Source organism: Bos javanicus, chromosome 11 (assembly GCF_032452875.1).
Source record: "Bos javanicus breed banteng chromosome 11, ARS-OSU_banteng_1.0, whole genome shotgun sequence".
In the NCBI taxonomy this organism is placed as follows: Eukaryota; Metazoa; Chordata; class Mammalia; order Artiodactyla; family Bovidae; genus Bos; species Bos javanicus.
In genome coordinates this window covers 59,711,006-59,735,405 of record NC_083878.1, presented here as the reverse complement: position 1 = coordinate 59,735,405, position 24,400 = coordinate 59,711,006, and the positions used below count along the sequence as shown (strand labels likewise).

General features: G+C 42.3%; 2 protein-coding genes across 5 annotated transcripts in view; one reads left to right on the top strand and one right to left on the bottom strand.

The window, feature by feature from the left end:
• Positions 1–1,848, top strand: part of USP34 (ubiquitin specific peptidase 34) — a 240,901-nt gene extending 239,053 nt beyond the window's left edge. For all 4 annotated transcript variants that reach the window (XM_061432737.1, XM_061432739.1, XM_061432740.1 and 1 more), the window contains one exon: positions 81–1,848. In XM_061432737.1, the coding sequence (XP_061288721.1) occupies positions 81–688 (608 nt within the window). In that variant the 3' untranslated portion in view covers positions 689–1,848. The remainder of the gene's footprint in view (positions 1–80) is intronic.
• On the bottom strand, positions 1,245–24,194 carry LOC133257185 (activator of 90 kDa heat shock protein ATPase homolog 2). Its single transcript, XM_061432741.1, has 9 exons — positions 23,965–24,194; positions 22,499–22,689; positions 7,190–7,275; positions 5,320–5,434; positions 4,171–4,259; positions 3,366–3,476; positions 2,888–2,989; positions 2,280–2,331; positions 1,245–2,147 (listed from the first exon to the last, which is right to left on the bottom strand). The coding sequence occupies exons 1-9, from the start codon at positions 24,042–24,044 to the stop codon at positions 1,975–1,977; spliced, it is 999 nt and encodes a 332-aa protein (XP_061288725.1). The 5' UTR covers positions 24,045–24,194; the 3' UTR covers positions 1,245–1,974.
• Positions 24,195–24,400: the final 206 nt, after the last annotated feature.

Sequence of the window (24,400 nt, the reverse complement as noted above, 5' to 3'; positions counted from 1 at the left end):
ATATAAATGCTAAAAAATGCAAACACCCCCAATATGATCTTAATGACTCTTCAGAGAAATTTTCATGTTCGTTTTCACAGATGATGAAGGGGCAACTCCTGTTAAAAGGCGGCGCGTTAGCAGCGATGAGGAGCACACCGTCGACAGCTGCATCAGTGACATGAAGACAGAAACCAGGGAGGTCCTGACCCCAACTAGCACTTCAGACAATGAGACGAGAGACTCCTCAATTATCGACCCAGGCACCGAGCAAGATCTTCCTTCCCCTGAAAATAGTTCTGTTAAAGAATACCGAATGGAAGTTCCATCTTCGTTTTCAGAAGACACATCAAATATCAGGTCACAGCATGCAGAAGAACAGTCCGACAATGGTAGGTTTGAAGACTGTAAGGAATTGAAAGACCTCCACTGTTCCAAGGATTCTAACCTTGCTGAGGAGGAATCCGAGTTCCCTTCTACTTCTCTCTCTGCAGTTCTGTCTGACTTAGCTGACTTGAGAAGCTGTGACGGTCAAGCTTTGTCCTCCCAGGACCCTGAGGTGGCTTTATCACTCAGCTGTGGCCATTCCAGAGGACTATTTAGTCACATGCAGCAGCACGACATTCTAGATACCCTGTGTAGGACCATTGAATCTACAATCCATGTGGTCACGAGGATATCTGGCAAAGGAAACCAAGCTGCTTCTTGACATTAGATGTAGCATGTCTACTTTTAAGGTCACCCCTGCCCCCACCCGATGCTGTTTGTATAAGTTTCGCCTATTTCTGTTTTCGTGCTTCAGTTCGTCCAGTGCTCTCTGCTTGAATGGCAAGATAGATTTATAGGCTTAATTCTTGGCCAGGCAGAAACTTCAGATGAAAAAATTTGCATCTTCAGTATACTTTCTAAAGGGCAATCAGATAATGAATATGTTTTACGTAATTAAGAGTTCACTGTAGTGGCTTTCATTTAATATGGCTGTCTGGGAGGCACAGGGTTCTCTGGCCCTGTACAATGTAATTTAAACTTACAGCATTTTTACTGTGTATAATATGGTGTCCTCTGTGCCAGTTTTGTACCTTATAATAGAGGCAGATTGCCTCCGATCGCTGTGGTTCTTATTATCAAAATTAAGTTTACTTGTATACGGAACAACCACAAGAAATTTGATTCTGTAAAGAATCCTCTTTAGCTGTGGCCTGGCAGTATATAAATGGTGCTTTATTTAACAGAATACCTGTGGAGGAAATAAAGCACACTTGATGTAAAAATAATTGTTTTATTTTTATTGACATGACTGATTGCTATTCTATGCACTTAATTAAACTGATTGTGATGACTTTTTAATTGTTTACATACCTTGCTTCAGTCTTCTCAGATGAAAGTAATGAGAAAACTGTGAACCGGGAGATGTCCTTGTCCACTGTTGCTACTTCATGAGAAGTACAGTGGCAGGCCAAAAAGTACCTTTTTCCATAGACTTTTCAGTCCTCGCCACTCCAGAGTGCATAACTGCTGCAGGGAGAAGCGTAACAATGCAGCCCGCTCGCCCTCACATCAACATGCTTCTGAATGCAACATGCCACTGTTTCACGACCTAGAGCTACACACCTTAAAAACCCTGAAGTAAAATAAAGGAAGTACCAACATGCCATTTGTCTCTTCCTGAATTAAAAATTTACAGCTAAAAGTAGGCTCGCTAAGACAAGCTTTAGCTTGGGACACTTCAACTATCCATACTCGGAGACGCAATCTGTTCCCGGAGGAGCATCTATGGACGGTAACGTTAACAGTCTGATTTCACATTGCTTGCTTTTAGCTCAGTGCAGAGTCTAGTCATAGTAAATAAAGGTTCAACAGTGCTTTCAATTCTGTATTAGTTTGTGGATTTCATCTAGTATAAATTATTTTTTTTAAAGGAACACTAGAAGAGGAGGTAAACATGATACTTTCTGCTTACAAAAAGTAATGCCCTTATAAAATCTTCAAACTAACTCAACCATTTAGGGTGGTCAGCTGCAGTAAACCTTTTATTTCTTCAAAATGCTGCTTCTGCCAACAAAATTTCATGTTCTCTTCTTCACAGACAGGAACTCCTTTACAGTCCAATTGTAATTCCGTTTGCTGTAGCGTAGGCACAAAATTCAGTGCAACTATTGCATAGTGTTCTGGAAGAAAAGAAGGAAAGTTTATTACTGTATTATGAAAAGAATTTATCCATACAGTATCACTATTTGCTTTTCATATTGGGGGTAGAATACTTGAAGTGTTTTTTGACTTAAAAGGTGCTAATAACATACCTTCTGGCCAGTTCCTACATCTCCATTTCATGACGATCTTTTTGTTTGTTAACTGAAAACAAAGGGGAAATTCCACTGAAAACATCTTTTAAAACTTTGTACAACACTACAATAAAGAAAAACACCAAATCCTTTCATGAGCCCCTATGGGAGAAATACGAGAACTAGTCAATGAACACACACTCATACTTGGTTTGTATGCCAGCACCACTGAGGACTGACTGACTGTCCCTCGTGCCAGAATGTAACAGCAGGAACACCAGACGGAAGTGCGGTAGCCGGCGCAGAGCTGCGGTGAGCAGGAAGGCGGCTGACGTGCGGCAGCACACACACTAGTGGCAGAGGCCAGAAACTCTAGACCCAAGAGTTGGGAGGAACTGTACTTGCGTCTTCTAAAAGTCATCAACAGTGGCACAACTGCTGTGAAACTAAGGCTTCATCTTTATTACTACTTAGTAAATATCAATTTTTTATTTGCCATATAACTTTATAAAGCACTCAAGTTTCTGTGAGCTCAGATAAAAACCGAAGCACTTTTAAAAACAGCATGAATAAAACATTTTAACTGAAGGGTCTAGCTTACTTTCCTTTAACGTTAGGTTACCTACCAGTTCTGTATATTCACCGGTGATGTTTCCATCAAACATTTGGAATTTCCCTCCCTTTTCAGCTTCTAATACAGCAGGAGATTTAGAAAATTTTTGCACCAACTAACAAAGCGAAACATACAAGAGACATGTTATTCTGGCATGTGCTTATCATGTTTTCAACCTAAATGTATAACATAACAGTTCCTGTGGTTGTTTTTAATTGTGAATACATAGCTTTTAATTATACAGCCTCAATAGATTGTTCCAAATCTCAATGCTGATAAACTCCCCCACCCCAGCTCCCAAACACCCATCTTTTCTGCCCTCAAATCCTTAGGATAGCTTACCCCTCCTTGAGCTATCCTAAAGGTTACTAGATCCCTTCAATCAGAAAAACATAAGGCATGTAGGAAACCAAAAACCAGCTTCAGTTCTTAGTGGCATATTCTCTCCCAGTGTCAGCATTTCTGATTCCAGATACTGAGATGTTACTTACATCTTTCACAGTGAAGATTCTGTACAGCTGCTCAATAGCTGTGTCAAAGAGTTCTGTCATGTGCAGAGCCACAGTGGGAATCCTCACACCCAGTGCCACCCGAGAGGAGGCCTGAATCTCAAAAGAAAAGGTTCCAAAGCATAATTAGCATGACAAGAGATTTTAGAAATTCAGTTTTACAGTCTCAGTAAAATATCACAATGTCCCAAACAATATCCTTCCACTCTAGTCTTTATTTTGGAAACAGAGCCCAGACTAGGACTTCACAGCCCAAATCCTACTTAGATATGTAACTATGGCCCAGGGGGCATAAAGATAAGCAGGTGAAGGACACAGCACTTAAGGCCAAAAGGTGTCAAACTCCCCATCACTACAGTCCAAGAACAAGATCTAAAACCTCCCAATCCTCCGAAAGTGGAGAGATGCTCCTTCCATTGTGTATGTGAACTTCAAAGTCACCTTTTGTGACTCTCTAGTGTAATGACTACAAAACAGCACTGTCCTGAACTAAATTCAATATTTAACAAAAAGGCTAGTTATACAATCCCTTCCATCAAGGATGAAAGTCTCATCATTTCTCCCCAAAATGGCAGAAGATGCCAGGGTGGATTAACTGGTCCTCCGTATTTTGTATAGTCCTCCATCATCACAGGCTCTTGAAGCTTTGAAGCCTTCGAGCCTGGTGGGCTACAGCCCATGGGGTTGCACAGAGCAGGTCGTGACTGAGCTTGCACGCACGCACAGCATGCACACACTAGGCACTTCGTTCTCCCCCTCCCTGCATATCGTCCGCCAGAGGCCACACCTGCAAGGCATTCTCACTCAGTTTCCTTTCAACCGTCAATTCCTGGGCTGCCATAGCTTTGGTTGGTAAAATCATTCCCATTGTAAATTCTACAAAGGAAACATAAGAGAAATGACTTTAATAAAGCACCTTTCCCCTTCCAGCACAAATAGGCAGAAAACTGAAAATATATAAGAATATAGAGAAACACATTTATAGAAAGAATTCCTATAGCATTTTGAGAATTTCAAGACCATTCTGTATCTTTACATATAAAGCTAATCATTAACATGAGTTCCACAGCAACAAATGCCTTTGATCCTTTTCTTTTTACTGAATGCCTCACTTTTATCTAGTTCTTGACAAAAAATAGCATTTTCAAATGCTGTTTTCCAAAAAGCTCCATTTTATACACTTAACTAATAGCTTTATGACTGTCACTTACTGTCAAAACCAGACACTTGGCTCACAGCTTCATCACCACCACCTCACAAAGCCTGGTCTCCATTCAAGCCTGTGGCAGTAGCATGTGTGATCTCGTGAGAAAAGTAAACCCCAAACCCATCTATGCCAACACTGAGATACTCGGCAGAGTCCAAGGATGAGGTGTGGACGTACGAGCCCTGCTGGCTGTTTTACCTGGCAGGGAGCTTCTCTAATTTAGCAAAGAAGACAATAACCTCAGTTCCACTCAGTGCAGGGATTATCTGAGTAAGTTTCCAACTACACCTGTAATATCTATAGTCACTTTCATTCACTCAACAAAGATTGATTAAGCATCTACTGTATACATCAGGCACTGTGCTACACTGAGATACAGCAGTAGTAAACAGGACAGAGTCCTTCCATGCCCTCATGAAGCTTACAGTCTAGCAAGGAAGACAGACATTAGACAGATAATTATAAAAACTGATTAAATAATTATCATTCCAGAAACTAACAACAATTCTGTAGGCAAAATGGTTCATGCTGTATAAAATACTGATAAGCACTAATGGTCTAATTCATGACTAGATCTCAACCTCCAGACTACAATTTATCGTGCAGCATAAAGAGCTCATCTCTGGAACCTGGGACGTTGGCCTGACCGGGGAATCCAGACTACAGTGCAGAGCATTATTTGGGTAAATGGGAAAGGGACCCTCTAGTTCACAAGGATGCCTTCTTTACCCGTCTTAAGTGCCTTCAGGTAATCTCCAAGGGCTTCCCTGACCTTGGCGGTGCCTGCAGTTTTCATAAGATCCTTCAGAATATCCCCATCTCCTTTCTTTTTACTCACGTTCACCTACAAATCAGAAAAATACAAACCGAAGAAAAATCTGGTTTGACGTATTCTTACAATACTGGGACAAATGGATGAGGGAACTGTGATGGCAAGGGAAGGGAAAGAAGTGATGTAAGAGAGAGAGACGTGACAGGCTTTTTCATATAGTTTGAGAAGATGTAAGAGTTTTTTAATCAAGTGTCTACTGAAACTGGTGGCCAAAACTTGAAGGGACTTCTTAGAATGTGAACCCCTAATCTGCATATATTTTATGTGTATATGTATCATACTGATAATGTAGTCCATGGTGTTAAGAGTCTAGAAACGTGCTGTTCAATACGGCAGCTGCTTGGTCACATGTGGCTACTGAGCACCCACTGAGATGGGTTCAAAGTGCAAAATCACACACATAACACCAGACTTTAACGACTTAGCACCAAAGGAATACAAAATAATCTCATGAATAACCCTGATACTAATTACATGTTAAAATGGTATTTTTATATTTTGGGTAAAATAAAAAGTATTAAAACTTAATTTTGTTTCTTTTAAATATTTCTAAAACTGCTGCTAGAAAATGTTAAGTTATTTATGTGGCCTGCATTATGTACCTGTTGAACAGTGCTTGTCTAGAGTCCCAAATTCAGTTAATTAGGAAAATCAGGTTCCCACATAACCTGGTCTTGGGCTACACCTTTTTTTTCTTTTTTCTTTTTTGGGCAAGGAGGAGAGTTGGGAAAGAGAGGAAGAGGGGGAGGAAAGGAAGGAAGGAAGGCCAGGACAGGAGGATAGAGGAGGAAATGGAGAGGGAAATGTCAAAATGCTGCTCTGGGGGTGCCTCTGGTATTCTCAGAAAGAAGAGGTATTGGTTTGAAACTCCCTTCATGTCCCTGTGATTCAGTTGAGGTGGGCCTGCTCCCAGGGCCCAGTTCTACATTAGAGAGTTTGTTCTGCAGTACTACCAAGGACTGAATCAAAAAGACCAATTTAATATCCTGCTAAAATACTTCTGAGATGGTGGATGTGGACAGAGCAAAGTGAAGTCACAGGCCCTGAGTGCACTGACCACATTTGAAGCTACCACTTTTAGTTAGGGTAGTTCATAGCCTTTAAGAAAGGCAACTCCTGGTAGTTTGGTGTAACCTGCTCTCCTGAAGGCCTTCACACTAAATGTGTTCACAAATCAAAAAAGACCCTGTCAGACTCATCTGGAAATATAGCTATCATACAAAAGGTTTCGCCCCACAACCAAGCTTTTAGCTTACAAGTGGACACTGACTGCAAACCAAGCATGGGAGTTACACAGGCTTGCTCTCCCCCAACGATGAGAAGAGCCAGTCAAAACCAACACACATACTAACTTATGTCCAAACAAATGTGATAAAACCAAGGGAGATCATGGCGAAAAGCCAAGATTTTTCACTATTAAAGGGAAAGAGTAAAGATGCAGAGGAGATACAAAATCCCATTCACCAAGCTGTGCACAATACCTGAGCACTTCCCAGTATACATACAGTTGCACACATCTGATGACACCTTTGAAAGGTGATGAGGCCGTGGAGGGTGCAGTCCGCGGCTTCCCAGGCATGCCCTTCCCACATCACTCTGCCCACACCCCACCCTACCTCCCCATAGCGCAGCTTCTTTCTCAGCAAACGAGCCCTTCACCACTCACCAAAACTACCGCACGGGCACAGGTTTTCAACTGCCCAATATGTATAGCAGAAACTTGATTTAAAAACAAAGAAAAGAAAGAAATTCCATCAGATACCTCACCTCAGTGTCATCTACTTCATTCTCTTCAGACAGGCTGGGTATTTCAATCAACCCCTTGTGCTTCGCACCAGATTCTCTAATGATACCTGAAATGAGCAAAATGTCTTCTTCAATTACAAAGTAACAACTAGTTTATGTAAAACTGCCCTGCCTCACTGAACAGCCCACCCTCCTCACAGGGCGCAACCTTCCCCCACAAACGCCCATCACATGCATGTCCAAACCAACTCTGCTCTCCTGGCCCACGTCAGAGGTTCAGGCAGGGGGTGGGGTGGGGGGCAATTAAAGTGCAGACAAGGGAGTTTCCTGGTGCTTCCACTGCAGGGGCAAGGGTTTGATCCCTGGTCAGGGAACTAAGATCCCATGGGCTGCATGGCAGGGCCAGAAAATAAAGAACAGTGCTATTATTAGACTTTTTTTTTTAACTGCACATGAAATCAGGGTCCACATGAAGCATGAGAGTGAAGTAAGCAGGTCTGTTAACCAGGGTTTCTTTTTTCATCCCCCAATATTTAACAAGTCAAAGCGTGATAAAGGACTATCCTGAAGAAAAGGCACAGGAAGGCAAAAAGGGACACTGAGTTCTGATCACAGAGGGAAAGGCAGGGAGGTGGGGACGTCTGTGTGGATCCCCCCACGCAGCTAATGTCTTTCAACACCGGGTGTGGACTTCAGTGACATCAAGATGGTGACACAGGTCATTCCCAACTTCAGCACCCCTCACAAGAAGAGCAACTAGCAACTACGCAGAGACAGGACACCACTGAAAATCCCAAACCCAGAGGTGAGGCTGATGCACGCTTCTGGACCAGAGACAGAAGAGGACTGCAGTAGAGGGTATGAGGAGTGGTGACACTCTGACCAAACCCCGAGGCCAGCACAGAGCCCCACGGCGGGGGCCCCACTGCAGTTTTCCCGCAGCAGAGGGCAGACTCCCTGGCACTGGTGGATGCTTCCTCGGAGGCCAACAGGGTCTCAACATGTGGAAGCCACGGGGACTCGGGCTTTCAGCCACCAATGCTCAAACCTGGATGGACCGTGTTCCTGCTTGAGGCAGTACACGAGCAGAGCTCAGCTGGCAATTCTGCTTGATGTGGGTCCCCAAGCAACAGGCGAAGCAAATTCACAGCTCCACTCAACTGCTGAGTGTGGCTTCCCAGCCTGATCATCCAGGAAGCTGGACCAGAGAACCTGGGCAGCCCTGGAGCCCATCCACACAGCTCCCTTGGGCAGGGAGCCACACCAGCAGTCTTGTCTGGCTACAGAGAATAGCCTCCAGCCCTGCGTAGCCAGGGATCCTGAACAGTGACCCCATGTGGCCTCGGAGTGGAGCCTACAGCCCTGCCAAATTGCTTAACATAGCTTGGGGCCTTGTTCAGACAAGAAGCTCAGCAGCGACCCTACCCCACAGAGAACAGCCCCTCAACTGCAGGAAACAGGTGGAAGCCTCTCTTGACCAGAGAGCCCAGCCAGCAACTTTGTTCGACAGCGGAGCATACCCAGCAGCCTATGGATGGTGAAGCCAACCCTGCAGCCCTGCCCAACTTCAAGGCACAATCTGTGTCTCCATCTGATCACAGAACACAATGGAGGTTAAGGTCCTACCCAAGAACTCTGCCTGCAGTTCTGTCTGAACAGAGTCCAACCAGGAGCAATACCTGTCGGAGAGCAGAGCCTGAGACCCCCCACTCAACTAGGAGTGATGGCAGAGCCCAGCTCAGAACCCTGCCCAATCATGGAATCCAACCAGGGCACCACCCTGCCAAGGAACACAGCCAGTGACTCTGCCTGACCACAGGTAACTGCAGAGCACAGCTAATGCCCCATGTAACCATGGAGCACAGCTAGCAACCCTGCCTGGTCAAGGAGCCCACTGAGCAGCCCTGCCTGAAGATGGAGTCAGTTGACTCACCCAACCATAAAGGCCAGCCATTGGTAACCCCCCATCCCGACCTCAGAGCACACTCAGCTGGAGACCCTGGCAGCAAGTCTTGCCCACCCACGGACATCATGAGCTGACACATCCCATAACCCAAGCTCAAAGGTGATGGATTTTCCCTGCCAAAGCAAACCTGTAAAACATGGAAGAGACCAATTACTTACACATGCAGCTACTAATGCAAGGAAACAAGGTTCAAGAAAAAAATCAGGCAAACATGAGACCAAAAGAACCTAATAACGCTCCATAGCTGACCCTAAATAAATGGAGATGCATGAACTATATAATCTGGAATTCAGAATAAATCTCTTATTCAGCCAACTATAAGAACACACAGACAACTAAAGGAAATTAGGAAAACAGTGCATGAACAAAACAAGTTCCAAAAAGAAACAAAGTGTTAAACAAAGCCCACAAACTGTTGGAGCAAAAGAATACAATGACTTTACTGAAGAATTCAACAGAGAGCTTCCACAGCTAACTTGACCTAGTAGAAGAAAACAATGTGTACACTAGAAGATAGGTTATTCAAAACTGTCCAGTCAAGGAAACAAAACAAAAAGAAAGAAAAAGAGTGAAGAAAGAACAGGAGACTCATGTGATACCATCAAATGAAACAATATGTTCATTATGGAAGTTCCAGAAGGAGGAGAGAAAGAAAGGGCCAGAAAATCTATTTAAAATAATAATGGTTGAAAACTTCCCAAACCTGGGAAGAGAAATGCACAATGCACAATGCCCAACGGTCCCCCAAGTAGGCTGAACTTAAAAAAAGAAAAAGGCTACATCAAGACACACAAGAGCTGAACTGTCAGAAGTCAAAAACAAAAAATTGTGAAAGCAGGAGAAAAGTGACTCTTCACAAACAAGGGAGCTTCCATAAGGCTACAGGTAGATTTCACAGCAGGAACTTGACAGGCCAGCAGTGGGATGATGTACTCAAAATACTGAAAGAAACAGTATGTCAACCAAGAATACTACACCCAGAAAAGCTGCCTTTCAGAAGTAAAAGAGAGACAAAGACATCCCCAAACAAATACAAGCTGATGGGATTCAATGTCATTAAACCTGCCTTACAAGAGATGCTAAAGAACATTCATCAGGCTGAAATAAAAGGATGTTAGTTAGCATGATAAAAACATATGAATGTGTAAAGCTCACTGGTAATGGTAAATATACAGTCAAAATCAGATTATCTAAAATTGCAATGGTAACAAGTCTGCATTAAAAGTTAAAAAACAAATGTACTTAAATAACCATAACTATGACAATTTAAAGTAACTATATCTATGAAAATTTCTACAATGTAAAAATATGTCAACTGTAACATCAACAACCTAAAATGTGAGAGGTGAAGTATAAATTTCTGTATGCTATCAAAATTAAGTTGTTATCAGTTTAAATATATACACCTCAGGTTAACCGCAAAGGAAAAACCACAAAAGATTACAGTAAGACTCAAAGCATATCACCTCAAAAAAGTATCAAAGGACTATGGAGCTGACAAGAGAGGTGTAAGTCCTTGCCTATCAATAGTTACTTTAAACATAAACAGATTAAATTCCTCAATCAAAAGGCACAGAATGCCTGAATGGATTAAAAAACCAAGGTCCAACAACATGACAGTGTCTCCACAACAGACAGTCTCTACAAGACTCGCTTTACCTTTAAGGATACACGAAAACCAGGAGCAGAGGGATGGAAAAAGAAATGTCAAGCAAATGTTAACCAAAGAAAGTAGGAATAGCTCTACTTACATTAGACAAATAGACTTTCAGCTAAAATGATCAAAAGAAAGAAGGTCATCATATAAAGCTAAAGGTGTCAATTTATCAACAATATAACAATTATATTTAAGCATTTGCTGCTGCTGCTACTGCTAAGTTGCTTCAGTCGTGTCCGACTCTATGCAACCCCATAGACGGCAGCCCACCAGGCTCCCCTGCCCCTGGGATTCTCCAGGCAAGAACACTGGAGTGGGTTGCCATTTCCTTCTCCAATGCATGAAAGTGAAAAGGGAAAGTGAAGTCGCTCAGTCATGTCTGACTCCTAGCGACCCCATGGACTGCAGCCTACCAGGCTCCTCCATCCATGGGATTTTCCAGGCAAGAGTACTGGAGTGGGGTGCCATCACCTTCTCCATTTAAGCATCTAATAGTACCTAAATAAAGCAATTACTAACAACTTATAAGGAGAAATAAACAGCAATACAATAATAGTTGGGGACATTAATACCCTACTCTCAACAACGGATATATATCATCCAAGCAGAAAACCAGTAAGGAAATACCCGATCTGAACACCACAGACCAAATACACCTAACAAACGTATACTGAACAGTCCATCGAACAGCAATAGGATATGCATTTTTCTCAAGCACTCACAGAACATTTTCTACAATAAATCATAGGTTAGGCCTCAAAACCAGTCTGAACAATTTTTTTAAACATAAATTATAACAAATATCATTGCCAATCAAAATGGTATGAAACTAGAAAATTCACAAGTACATGCAAATTAAAATACTCCTGAACAACTAATGGCTTAAAGAAATCAAAGGCAAAATTTTAATATATCTTGGTGCAAATAAAAATGGCAACACAAACACTTATGAGATGCAGCAAAAGCAGTCCTAAGAGGGAAGCTGGTACTGTAAACTCATACAAGAAATAATCTCATATAAAGAGCCTAACTTTACACATCAAGGAACTAGAAAAAGAAAAAAGTAAGCTCAAAGTCAGCAGAAGAAAATAAGTAACAAGCCATCTACAGATTCAATGCAATGCCTGGTAAAATTCCAACTACATTTTTCACAGAAATAGAACAAAAAATCCTAAAATTTGTATGGAACTACAAAGAGCCCAAATAGCCTAAGCAATCTTGAGAAACAACAAAGCTAATGGCATCACACTTCTTGATTTCAAACTGTATTATAAAGATATAGTAATCAAAACAGTTTAGTACTATCATAAAAACAGGCACACAGATCAGCAGAACTATAACAGAGAATAGACAGAAAAAAGAGCCCCAAATAAGTCCATGCTTATGTGGTCAATTAAGCTAAGACAAAGGAATCAAGAAAATACAGTAAGGAAAGGACTGTCTGCTCAACAAATGTTGAGAAAAGCGGCATCCATAAGCAAAACAATGATACTGGACCACTATCTTACACCACACACACATTAATCAAAGTGAACTAGACTTGAACCGAAGACCTGAAACCAAAAACAAGTCCTAGAAGAAACACAGATGATAAGCTCCTGGACACTGGTCTTGGTGATGATTTTTAGACTTAATACCAAAAGCAAAAATAAACAAGGAGGATGAGTCAAACTAAAAAGCTTCTGCACAGCAAAGTAAATAAAATAAACCTACTGAATGGGAATCAGAGATACCAAAGGCATATTTCATGCAAAGATGGGCTCGATAAAGGACAGAAGTGGTATGGACCTAACAGAAGCAGAAGACATTAAGAAGAGGTGGCAAGAATACACAGAAGAACTGTACAAAAAAGATCTCATGACCCAGATAATCACGATGGTGTGATCACTGACCTAGGGCCAGACATCCTGCAATGTGAAGCCAAGTGGGCCTTAGAAAGCATCACTATGAACAAAGCTAGTGGAGGTGATGGAATTCCAGTTGAACTATTCCAAATCCTGAAAGATGATGCTGTGAAAGTGCTGCACTCAATATGCCAGCAAATTTGGAAAACTCAGCAGTGGCCACAGGACTGGAAAAGGTCAGTTTGCATTCCAATCCCAAAGAAAGGCAATGCCAAAGAATGCTCAAACTACCACACAACTGCACTCATCTCACAAGCTAGTAAGTAATGCTCAAAATTCTCCAAGCCAGGCTTCAGCAATACGTGAACCATGAACTTCCTGATGTTCAAGCTGGTTTTAGAAAAGGCAGAGGAACCAGAGATCAAATTGCCAACATCCGCTGGATCATCGAAAAAGCAAGAGAGTTCCAGAAAAGCATCTATTTCTGCTTTATTGACTATGCCAAAGCCTTTGACTGTGTGGATCACAATAAACTGTGGAAAGTTCCGAAAGAGATGGGAATACCAGACCACCTGATCTGCCTCTTGAGAACTTTGTATGCAGTTCAGGAAGCAACAGTTAGAACTGGACATGGAACAACAGACTGGTTCCAAATAGGAAAAGGAATTCGTCAAGGCTGTATATTGTCACCCTGTTTATTTAACTTCTATGCAGAGTACATCATGAGAAATGCTGGACTGGAAGAAACACAAGCTGGAATCAAGATTGCCGGGAGAAATACCAATAACCTCAGATATGCAGATGACACCACCCTTATGGCAGAAAGTGAAGAGGAACTAAAAAGCCTCTTGATGAAAGTGAAAGTGGAGAGTGAAAAAGTTGGCTTAAAGCTCAACATTCAGAAAACAAAGATCATGGCATCCGGTCCCACCACTTCATGGGAAATAGATGGGGAAACAGTGGAAACAGTGTCAGACTTTATTTTTCTGGGCTCCAAAATCACTATAGATGGTGACTGCAACCATGAAATTAAAAGACACTTACTCCTTGGAAGGAAAGTTATGACCAACCTAGACAGCATATTCAAAAGCAGAGACATTACTTTGCCAACAAAGGTTCGTCTAGTCAAGGCTATGGTTTTTCCAGTGGCCATGTATGGATGTGAGAGTTGGACTGTGAAGAAGGCTAAGCACTGAAGAACTGATGCTTTTGAACTGTGGTGTTGGAGAAGACTCTTGAGAGTCCCTTGGACTGCAAGGAGATCCAACCAGTCCATTCTGAAGGAGATCAGCCCTGGGATTTCTTTGGAAGGAATGATGCTGAAGCTGAAACTCCAGTACTTTGGCCACCTCATGCGAAGAATTGACTGATTGGAAAAGACTCTGATGCTGGGAAGGATTGGGGGCAAGAGGAGAAGGGGACGACAGAGGATGAGATGGCTGGATGGCATCACTGACTCGATGGACGTGAGTCTGGGTGAACTCCGGGAGTTGGTGATGGACAGGGAGGCCTGGGGTGTTGTGATTCATGGGGTCGCAAAGAGTCGGACACGACTGAGCGACTGATCTGAATCTGAATCTGACTGAATGGGAGAAAATATTTGCAAATGGTGTAACTGATAAGGGATTAATATCCAAAGAACTTGTAAGACTCAATAACAAGAAACAATCTCGTTAGAAAATCTGAAGAGATGTTTTTCCAAAGAAGAAGACATACACACAAATTCCTCTGGGACAACATTAAATGCACCAAAAATCACATTATGCTGGGGTCCCAGAAGGAGAAGAGAGAGAGAAAGGACCTGAGAAAATATTTGAAGAGGTAATAGCTGAAAACTTCCCAAACATGGGAAAGGAAACAGTCAGCCAAGTCCAGGAAGCACAGAGAGTCCCAGGCAGGAAAGAACCTGAGGAAGACACTGAGACACATAATAATCAAACTGACAAAAATTAAAGACAAAGATAAAATATTAAAAGCAACAAGGGAAAAATGACAAATAATATACAAGGGAACTCCTGATTTCTCAACAGAAACTCTGCAAGCCAGAAGGGAACAGCATATTTAAATTGATAAAAGGGAAGAACTTACAACCAAAAATACTCTACCCAGCAAGACTCTCATTCCACTTTGATGGAGAAATCAAAAGCTTTATAGACAAGTAAAAGTTGAGAGAATTCTGCATTACCAAACCAGTTTTACAACAAATGTTAAAGGAACTTCTCTATGCAGGAAACCCAAGAAAGGAAAAGACCTACAGAAAAGAGAAAGTGAAAGAAAGAAAGTGAAGTCTCTCAGTCGTGTACGACTCTTTGCAACCCCATGGAGTATAGCCTACCAGGCTCCTCCATCCATGGAATTTTCCAGGCAAGAGTACTAGAGTGGGTTGCCATTGCCTTCTCCAGGGGAGCTTTCCGACCCAGGGATCAAAACCGGGTCTCTCGAACTGCACGCAGACACTTTACCATCTGAGTCACCAAGCAAGCCCCAACCCAAAACAATTAAGAAAATGGTAACAGGATCATACATATCTATAATTACCTTAAATATAAATAAATTAAATGCACCAACCTAAAGACGCAGACTGTCTGGGTGGATGAAAACATGTGCATGCATCTCGCTTGCTTTGACACATCATCCTGCTTGACTATGTAATTATTTTATACTGTTAGGTTAATCATGTTCCCATTATGGCTTGCAATTATAACAATCTTTTATATTTTGTCTGATTTTGGCCATTGATTGTGAAAACTGATAAACACTTTTACTACTGTGATTTATTTATTTTCAGTTTTTCTATTTCATATTCAGTGTTCCCATTCCATTCAGTTTGTTTTCCAATTTCTCCATCTCTTTTTCTATCTTGATCAAGCCTTTATCAAGCACAGTAAAAAAACTTTTGTATACCTATATATGGGGCTTCCCTGGTGGCTCAGAGGGTAAAGCGTCTGCTTACAATGTGGGAGGACCTGGGTTCGATCCCTGGGTCAGGAAGATCCCCTGGAGGAGGAAATGGCAATCCACTCCAGTACTCTTACCTGGAAAATCCCATGAACAGAGAAGCCTGGTAGGCTACAGTCCACGGGATCACAATATGTATATATTGTAGAAAACTTTTAAGAATTTTTGCCTAACTAAAAAATTTATGACACTTTGATTCCACTTGTTTGACTTAGTAGGAATAGAATGCTAGATTTCTAATTAATAATAGCTATGCAACAAGCAATGAAGGTTTACTGTATAGCACATGGAACTATAGTCAGTAACATACAATAACCTATAATGGAAAATAATTTCAAAAATAATGTATGTGTATTTATGTATAAGTGAATCACCTTGCTATGCATCTGAAACACTGTAAGTCAACTATACATCAACAAAATACACATATTAAGAAAAAAAGGAGGTACAAATGGCCAACAGGTATATGAAATTGTGCTCAACAATGATCATCAGGGAATTATGACTTCAAACCCGTTATATTGTCTGTTATTAAAAAGGGGAGAAATAAAAAGTGTTGGCAAGGATGTGGAGAAAAAGGAAGGCTTGTGCACTGTTGGTAGAAATGTAAACTGGTGCAACTGCTATGGAAAACAGAATGAAGGTTCCTCCAAAAATTAAAAATAGAACTTCCATATGATCTAGCAATTTGACTTCCTGGTATATACCCAAAGGAAACAAAAACACTAATCCAAAAAGATTCCTGCATCCCAGTGTTCACTGTAGTATTATTTACAACAGCAAAGACATGGAAGCAAGCTGTCCCCCAACAGATGCATGGATAAAGAAACTGTAGTATATACACACAACGGAGTATTATTTAGCTATAAAAAAGAAAAAAATGTTGCTATTTGCAGCAATCTGGATGGAACTTGAAGGCATTAAGTAAATAAGCGAAAGAAAAATAAATACCATTTGATCTCACTTATATGTGGAATTAAAAGAAAACAAAAAAGTCGTAGATACCGAGAACAGATCAGTGATTGCAAGAAACAGGGAGTGGTGGAATGGGTAAAATGGGTGAACGTAGTCAAAAGTACAAATTCCCAGTTACAGAAAGTAAGTCACAGAGATGGAGTACACAGTATGGGAGCTATAAGAAGACCACTTTACATATTTGAAAGGCAAATCCTAAAAATTCTCATAAGGAAAAAGAGAAACTTGGAACTGTATGGTGATAAATATTAACTAGACTTCTTGTGGTCACCATTTCTTGATGTGTACAAATATAAACACACACATATATATTCATTATAACCCCAAGTGAATATAATATTACTTATCAATTATATCTCAATAAAAAAGGGAATAAAGATTAGAACAAAAATAAATGAAACAGAATAAGAAAACAATGGAAGAGATTAATAAAGAGCTGGTTCTTTGAAAAGACAAAAATATTGACAAAACTTTAGCTACACTAACCAAGGGGAGAAAAAGAGGACTCAAATAAAATTAAAAATGAAAGATGAGACATTACAACTAATACCACACAAATACAAAGGATAATAAGAGACCATTGTTAACAATTAAATGCTGTAAAACTGGACAATCTAAAAGAAATGGATAAATTCCTAGAAATATATTTCCTACCAAGCCTGAACCATTCAGGACTAGAAAGTCTGAACAGACCAATTACAATTAAGAAAACTAAATCAGTAATCAAAAAAAACTTTCAATGAAGAAAAGTCCAGAACCAGATAATTTCAATGGAGAATTCTTAAACAGCTAACATCAATCCTTTTCAAACTCTTCCCAAAAACTGAAGAGTGGAAACATTCTCAGACTCATTTTAAGAGGCTGGTATTATCAGGATAACAAAGCCAGTTAAGGATGCTACAGGAAAAAATTACAGACAAATATCCCTCATAAGTAGAGATGCAAAAATTCTCAACAAAATACTGGCAAATTGAATTCAACAGCACACTAAAAGGATCATATATTATGATCAAATGGGATTAATCCCTGGAATGCATGTCAGAAAAGTGCAATACAAGCAGAGCTACTGGAACAAAGAGAGCTTGACAACACAGACACTACTCCTAACTGGCAAGCCATGGAACTGCAGCACCTGGGGTTGTTGGGCTGGGGAGGGTGGGGATGTGTGTAAGAAAACCAGAATTGTCGATTTTAAATACAGGTACCTGCCACTGGTGATTAGCATGTAAAGCTTTGTTTATATTCCTTCCTCCAACTTGAGTTCAGCCAGAAGATACTTGTTGGAATGAACTGAAGAAACTTCCCTTTTGATAGATTCAACTCAAACTGCTTATTGTACGTGGTTATATTTGGTAAAAATTGCGTGTTGGTTTTTACAAAAGGGTAAGATTTATGGTGTTGAATTTTAATTCACTTGTATAAGGAAACAGTTTAGAACTCTTATAGGTCTTAAATATTTTTACTTGCTATTCTCCCTCAGTAATATACACCTCTTCCTTCCCTGCTTGATGAAACATCTATTTACAAGTTAAAGTAAGTGTATAATCAGTAATTACAGTCTGGAGACAAAATTTACCTAGGAGTGGATGTTTAATTAGGTTTTCAGACTCATTATAAAGACTTGGGTCTTGTCTGAGTTGAGCAGAATTAAAATGACAACTTCAGTTTCCTAACAGAATTGTATTTGTTTCTTTTAGTCCCACACCTTAAAAAGAAACCCCAAGTGGCTCCTCAGGAATGCAGTTTTGTTGCACAAAGGTACCATCTAGCTGGAACTATATACATATGAATGGATAATTTTCCTGTTGGGCTGAAGTGTATGCTTATATATATGTTTAGTCTTTAAGCTAAACAAACATTTAGATAATATTCTGTGCATTGATTAATGCATTGGGCAGGTGGTGAGGACCTGGATTTTTATCAAACAGTTTAGTAATTTTAAAAGTTTCTTGTGTTTACTAGTAAAGAATTTTAAAACTCTTAAAAAAAAAGATAACCCACGTTCGTGTCTTGAAAGAATACTATTAAAATGTTCCTACTACACAAAGGCATCTGTACATTCAATGCAACTTCTATCAAGATTCCAGTGGCATTTACAGAATTAGAAAAAAAAATCCTAAAATTCACACAGAATCACAAAATACTCCTGATAGTCAAAGCAATCCTGAGAAAGAACAAAGCTGGAGACATCACAATTCCTGATTTCAAAGTTTACTACAAAGCAATAGTGGTAAATTACGGTACTGGCATAAAAAAAGACACATATCAGTGGAAAAGAATCAAGTGGCCAGAAATAAACCCTTGCATACATGGTCAACTAGTACATGACATGGGCCACAAAACTACTCCATGGCTATAAGCTACTATCGTCAGTAAATGGTGCTGGGAAAACTGAATATTCACATGAAAAGGATGAAAAGGATGAAAATGGATCCCTATCTTACACCATACATAAAAATTAACTTGAAATGGATTAAAAACTTAAATGAAAGACCCGAATCCATAAAACTCCTAGGGAAAAACAGGGAAAAAGCTCCTTGATGTCAGTCTTGCAATGATTTTTGGATATGATACCAAAAGCACAAATAACAAGAGCAAAAACAAACAAGTGGGACCAGTCAGGCTAAAAAGCTTCTGCATGGCCAAACAAACAACAAAATGAAAAGACAGCCAACAGAATGGGAGAAAATACTTGTAAACTCTATCTGATAAGAAGTTAATATCTAAGGAACTCATACAACTCAATAGTAAAAAAAAAAAACAAAAACAAAAAACATTAAGATGGGCAAAAGACCTGAATATCTATACAAATAAAATATTCCAATGCCCAATCGGTATATGAAAAGATGTTCAATATTGCTAATCAACAGGGAAATTTAAATCCAAATCACAAAGAGATACCGCTGCACCCCTGTTAGAATGGCTACTATCAAAAAGCGACAAGTGCTGATGAGAATGTGGAGGAGAGAGACCCCTCATGCACTACTGGTGGGAAAGTCAACTGGTGCAGCCAACTATGGGAAACAGTAGAGGGTCCTCAAAAGATTAAAAATAGAATTACCATATGATGTAGCAATTCCACTTCTGGATATATAGCCAAAGAAAATGGAATCACTATCTCAAAGAGGTATCTTCACCCCAATGTACAAAACGGCATTATTTATGGTAGTCAAAACGTGGAAACCTAAGTGTCCATCCATGGATGAATGAATAAAGAGAACATGACATATTTACATAATGGAATATTATTCAGCCACAAAGATGAAGGGAAATCTTGCCATTTGTGACAACATGGATGGACCCTGAGGGCATTATGCTAAGTGAAATAAGTCAGAGAAAACCAAATACTGTATGATCTCATTTATATGTGTAATCCAGACAAACCAAACTCACAGAAACAGAGTAGACTGGTGTTTGCAAGGTGGGGGAGGGAAGGGCGGTGAAGGTGGTCGAAAGGTACAAAGTGTACAAACTTCAGCTCATTTGATGAGCAAGTTCTGAGGACCCTAATGTACAGCATGGTGAGCAGTGCAGTTGAAAACTGCTAAGAGAGCAGATCTTAAAGGTTCTCAACAAACAAAGAAAACTACAGCTCTATGAGGTGATGGATGTTTTAACTAATCTTACTGTAGAATCTGGAGAAGGCAATGGCCACCCACTCCAGTGTTCTTGCCTGGAGAATCCCAGGGACGGGGGAGCCTGGTGGGCTGCCGTCTATGGGGTTGCACAGAGTTGGACACGACTGAAGTGACTTTTGTAATATATGCATATAGTAAATCATCACACTGTACACTTTTGACTCATACAATGTTATAAATCAACTATATCTCAATAAAGCTGAAAAAAGCTAAATTTAATATAACTAAAATTTAATTAAAAAAAAAAAAAAGCAAGACCAGAGTACTGCCTCCTCCCCAGCAGGTCCCACTAGCCACCTCTAGGAGTCACTACTAGAAAAGAAAGCACATGGCGTCAGGGAAGCACTGGTGTGCCTGCCCTCTGGCTCCTGCCAGGGACTTACCCTGCAAAGGAGCTGGTTGCTGCTTTGAGCTAAGGGAGATGGAAGAGATACAAGATCAAAAGCTTCCTTGGGGCTCTCAGAGCCCTGTCTTGGGGAGCTGGAATGTATAAGGAACCAGACCCTGCTATGATCCAGCCAGCAGGAGCCACTGAGGGAGCAACTGATAGGCAACCTCCAGCCAGAATATTCCAAGGCAGGAGTGGGGCTGTTTTTGATGCTCACTCAACACCTCCCTGGGCTCTGGCATGGCTTAAGTCAGCAAGACAGTCACTAGGTCAGAGGCCCAAGGCCACTAACTGGGCAGCTCTCAAGAATGGAGATGACTCGAGCTGAGGCCCAAACTTTAACACAGCACAATCCTCCAGAACCAAATCTTACCCTTGCTCCTCGTTTTTTCAACAAGGATTTACTGAATATAGGCTGTCTACCCAGCAAGGAGCTGGGCACCATGGGAGAAATGCATTCATTCAACAAATACACAATCTTTCAGGCAGTAATCTGTAAACAAAACTAATCAATCCCTGACCTAAAGACCCAAAGAGCGAAAACAACCAAAATGTCTATCAACTGATGAATATATAACCAAAATGTGCTACATCTATACAACAGAACATCAATCAACCATGAAAAAGAATGAAATGTGCTATAAGACAGATGAACCTTGAAAAGATTATGCCAAATAAAAGAAACAAGTCACAAAAGACCAAAAACTGTGGTAACATTCATAAGAAACGTCCAGAATAGGCAAATCTGTGGAGACAGAACATAGATCAGTGGTTGCCAAGGACTGGGCGAGTGACAGGTAAATATTTTTGTGGGAGAGATGAAAATGTCTATAACTGACTGTAGTAATGGCTGCATATTCTGTGAATATACTGAAAACCAGGGAATCGTACACAATAAACAGGTGAATTGTGTGGTATGTGATTATATCTCAATAAAGATGGTATTTTTAAAAATCTCTGCCCCAATGAATGGGGAGAAAAGGGGGATCCAGAACAATAATAATATAACTGCATGTAGTGTGCCAAGTATAAGTGCTTTCAGGAGAAACTAAGCAGAGAAGGGAAACAGTACAAGAAAAGATCTGGTATTTTTTTATAGAATGGAGACAGGTGACATTTTTATAGAATGTACTCAGGATGCAAACCTGAAGGAGCCAAAGAAGCCAGCATGCAACAATCCAGGGGAAGAGTGGTCCAGGCAGCAGCCCCAGGAAATAATAATGCTCACAAGTGCCTGGCCGACTGAGTCCTGCTGAGAACAACCAACCAATTCAATGGACATGAGTTTGAGCAAATGAGATGGTGAAGGACAGGGAAGCCTGGCTTGCTGCAGTTCATGGGGTCGCAAAGAGTTGGACATGACTGAGTGACTGAACAAAAAGCAGCTCCGAATGCTGGGAGAGAGGGAAGCCCATGGCACGCGGGGCAAGAACTCCACATGTAGTAAGGGTGTCTGCAACCACAAACACCAATTTAGGGGCCCAAGCAGGAGTTCTAAAACTATCTGTTGGACTTCTCTGATGGTCCAGAGGATAAGAATCCTCCTGCCAATGAAGGGGACACAGGTTCAACCCCTGGTACAGTAAGAATCCACATGCCAGCTGAACCACTAAGCCTGTGAACCACGACTACTAAGCCCATGTGCCTAAGGCCTGTGCTAGGCAAAAAGAGAAGCCATCGTAATGAGAAGCCCGTGCAACACAACGAAGAGTAGCCCTGGCTCGCAGCAACTAGAAAAAGCCCACGCACAGGAACAAAGACTCAGTGCAACCAAAAATAAAAATATCTGTTGAATGAATGACTAATGAATCAACTGTATCTGCTGAATGAATGACTAATGAGTCAACCAACTCTGCTCCACCAACACTGCACTCTACCCTGCCAGTACCTGGAGCCCCTGTTACCTTTCCAGCCCAGCTTGATGTTCCACTCATAGAAGAAAATCAGCTTTCCTTTGCGGCTGCTGCAGGAAGCCTCGCCTTCCACCTGCTTCAGCTCACTGATCTCGCAGCGGCCAGCCTCATTCTCCACGGTGATACCCACCAGGAGTTCCCGAAGCCTCCCCTTGGACCAGCTGGTGGCATCCCGCTCTGTCCTGCCAGGACCAGAAGAAGAGCAGAGCCATGAATGGACCCTCTTGCTGATATCCACACGCCCATCCCTGGCCCAATTCCTCTCAACCATGTGAAAGACCTGCCACCCACAAACTTACAAGCACACTTCTCAGACCAGTTTTCTACCAAACATCTTCTAATTCTCATCAGTGATTTAAGATATGCTGGGAGGCATGGCTTATTTGGGAGAAAGGAGGTCTAGAAATTTCACCTGTTGGAAATGGAGGGGCAAAGCCTGGGCCACATGAAAAAGTAGTTATAGCTGAGATAATTTTTATCGTAATAAGACAAATTATTAAGTGTTTTCACAAGTATATTATCTCACACAATCTTCCCAAATAATGTTTCCAATTTAGGGGAGTGAAAATAAGCTGAGAGAAGTCTATTAAGTGTTCATGGTGGCAAGGCTGGGAAAGAAGAGGTCAGCCCGTCCCACCCCCAGGCCAGGACGTCCCCTCCCCCCTACACCCCCCCCACATCCCCAGGAAAGGCTGCCCTCACAGGCCAAAGCCTTGCTCTGCCCTGGACCTGCCTCAGCATCACCTTCATGGACCCGAGGTAGCATAGCCCTAGCCTTCAGAGGAAAGGAGCGTAGAACATCACTTCCTGAAAGCTCAGGCGGAAGGAGGAGGGAGGCAGAAATTGGCCCATACTCTAGATAAGATTGAAAAAGGATGAGTAACTAGTTCCAACTTCTAGAAAGCAGGCTCACTAGAGACCCATCAAGTTAGATGTGAAGTTCCGATCCAAATTTCTGTTTTCCTGTTCTTTCCACTATAGACGTAAAACACACACACACACACACACACACACACACTTTCCAGCTTCATTTTAATTCCCCCCAAGACTTCAAGGGGCTGGGGCGGAGGGCCACGGGAGGGTAGCTCCTGAGGTCACACAGACTGCCAAAGCTGAAGAGATAAGTCAGGAATGACTGCTACTCCTGGGGCCCAACCCAACTTTCAAACAGCAAAGTCAAGTCCCAGAGCCAGTGAGGGTAAGACCCCAGGTCTCCAGGCTCCAAGGGCTCTCCAAGCCCTGACGCTAAAGACAAGCATCTGCACCTGTGCAGCCTCACAACCCTCCCCGCTCCTCCCGCCCGGGGCTCGCCGCGGCCAGGGGAGCGCCCCGAGACCCGCGGCCGCCCTCCACCCGGGAACCGGGCGCTCGCTGAGGGTCCCTCCCGTCCCTCCCGGCGGCTTGCGAGCGAGGAGGCCCGCCCGGAAGCCGCGGCCCCGGCCCCCGCCCGACCGCACCAGTGCCAGTTGTTCACGTTGGTCCCGTCCTCCCGCTCCTCCACGATCCAGCGCGGGTCCCCCTGTCCCCACTTGGCCATGTCAGCGTGGCGGCGCGGCCTCGGCGGAGAACAAGGAACGGCCGCGGCGGCGGTGCGGCTCCGTCGCCGACGTTTCCGGCCGGCGAACCCAGGAGCAGAGCGTTCGCGGAGCCCAGAAAGTGCCAGAAATCCCCGCCCCTGCGCCAGCCTGCCCCGCCCGCCCCGCTGCGGAGCGCCCGGGGAGAGCGACCGGGCCCGAGCCGAGGGGCGGGGGCGCGGGGAGGGGCCCGAGGGGCGGCAGGAGGCCGGCGTCTGGGCCCTGGAGGTCGGCGCGCGGGAGGGCGCCGGGCCGGAGATGGATGCGGCCGGCGGGGGAGAGGTCACGGCCTGGGAGACCCGGGTGGGGGGCGGCGGCG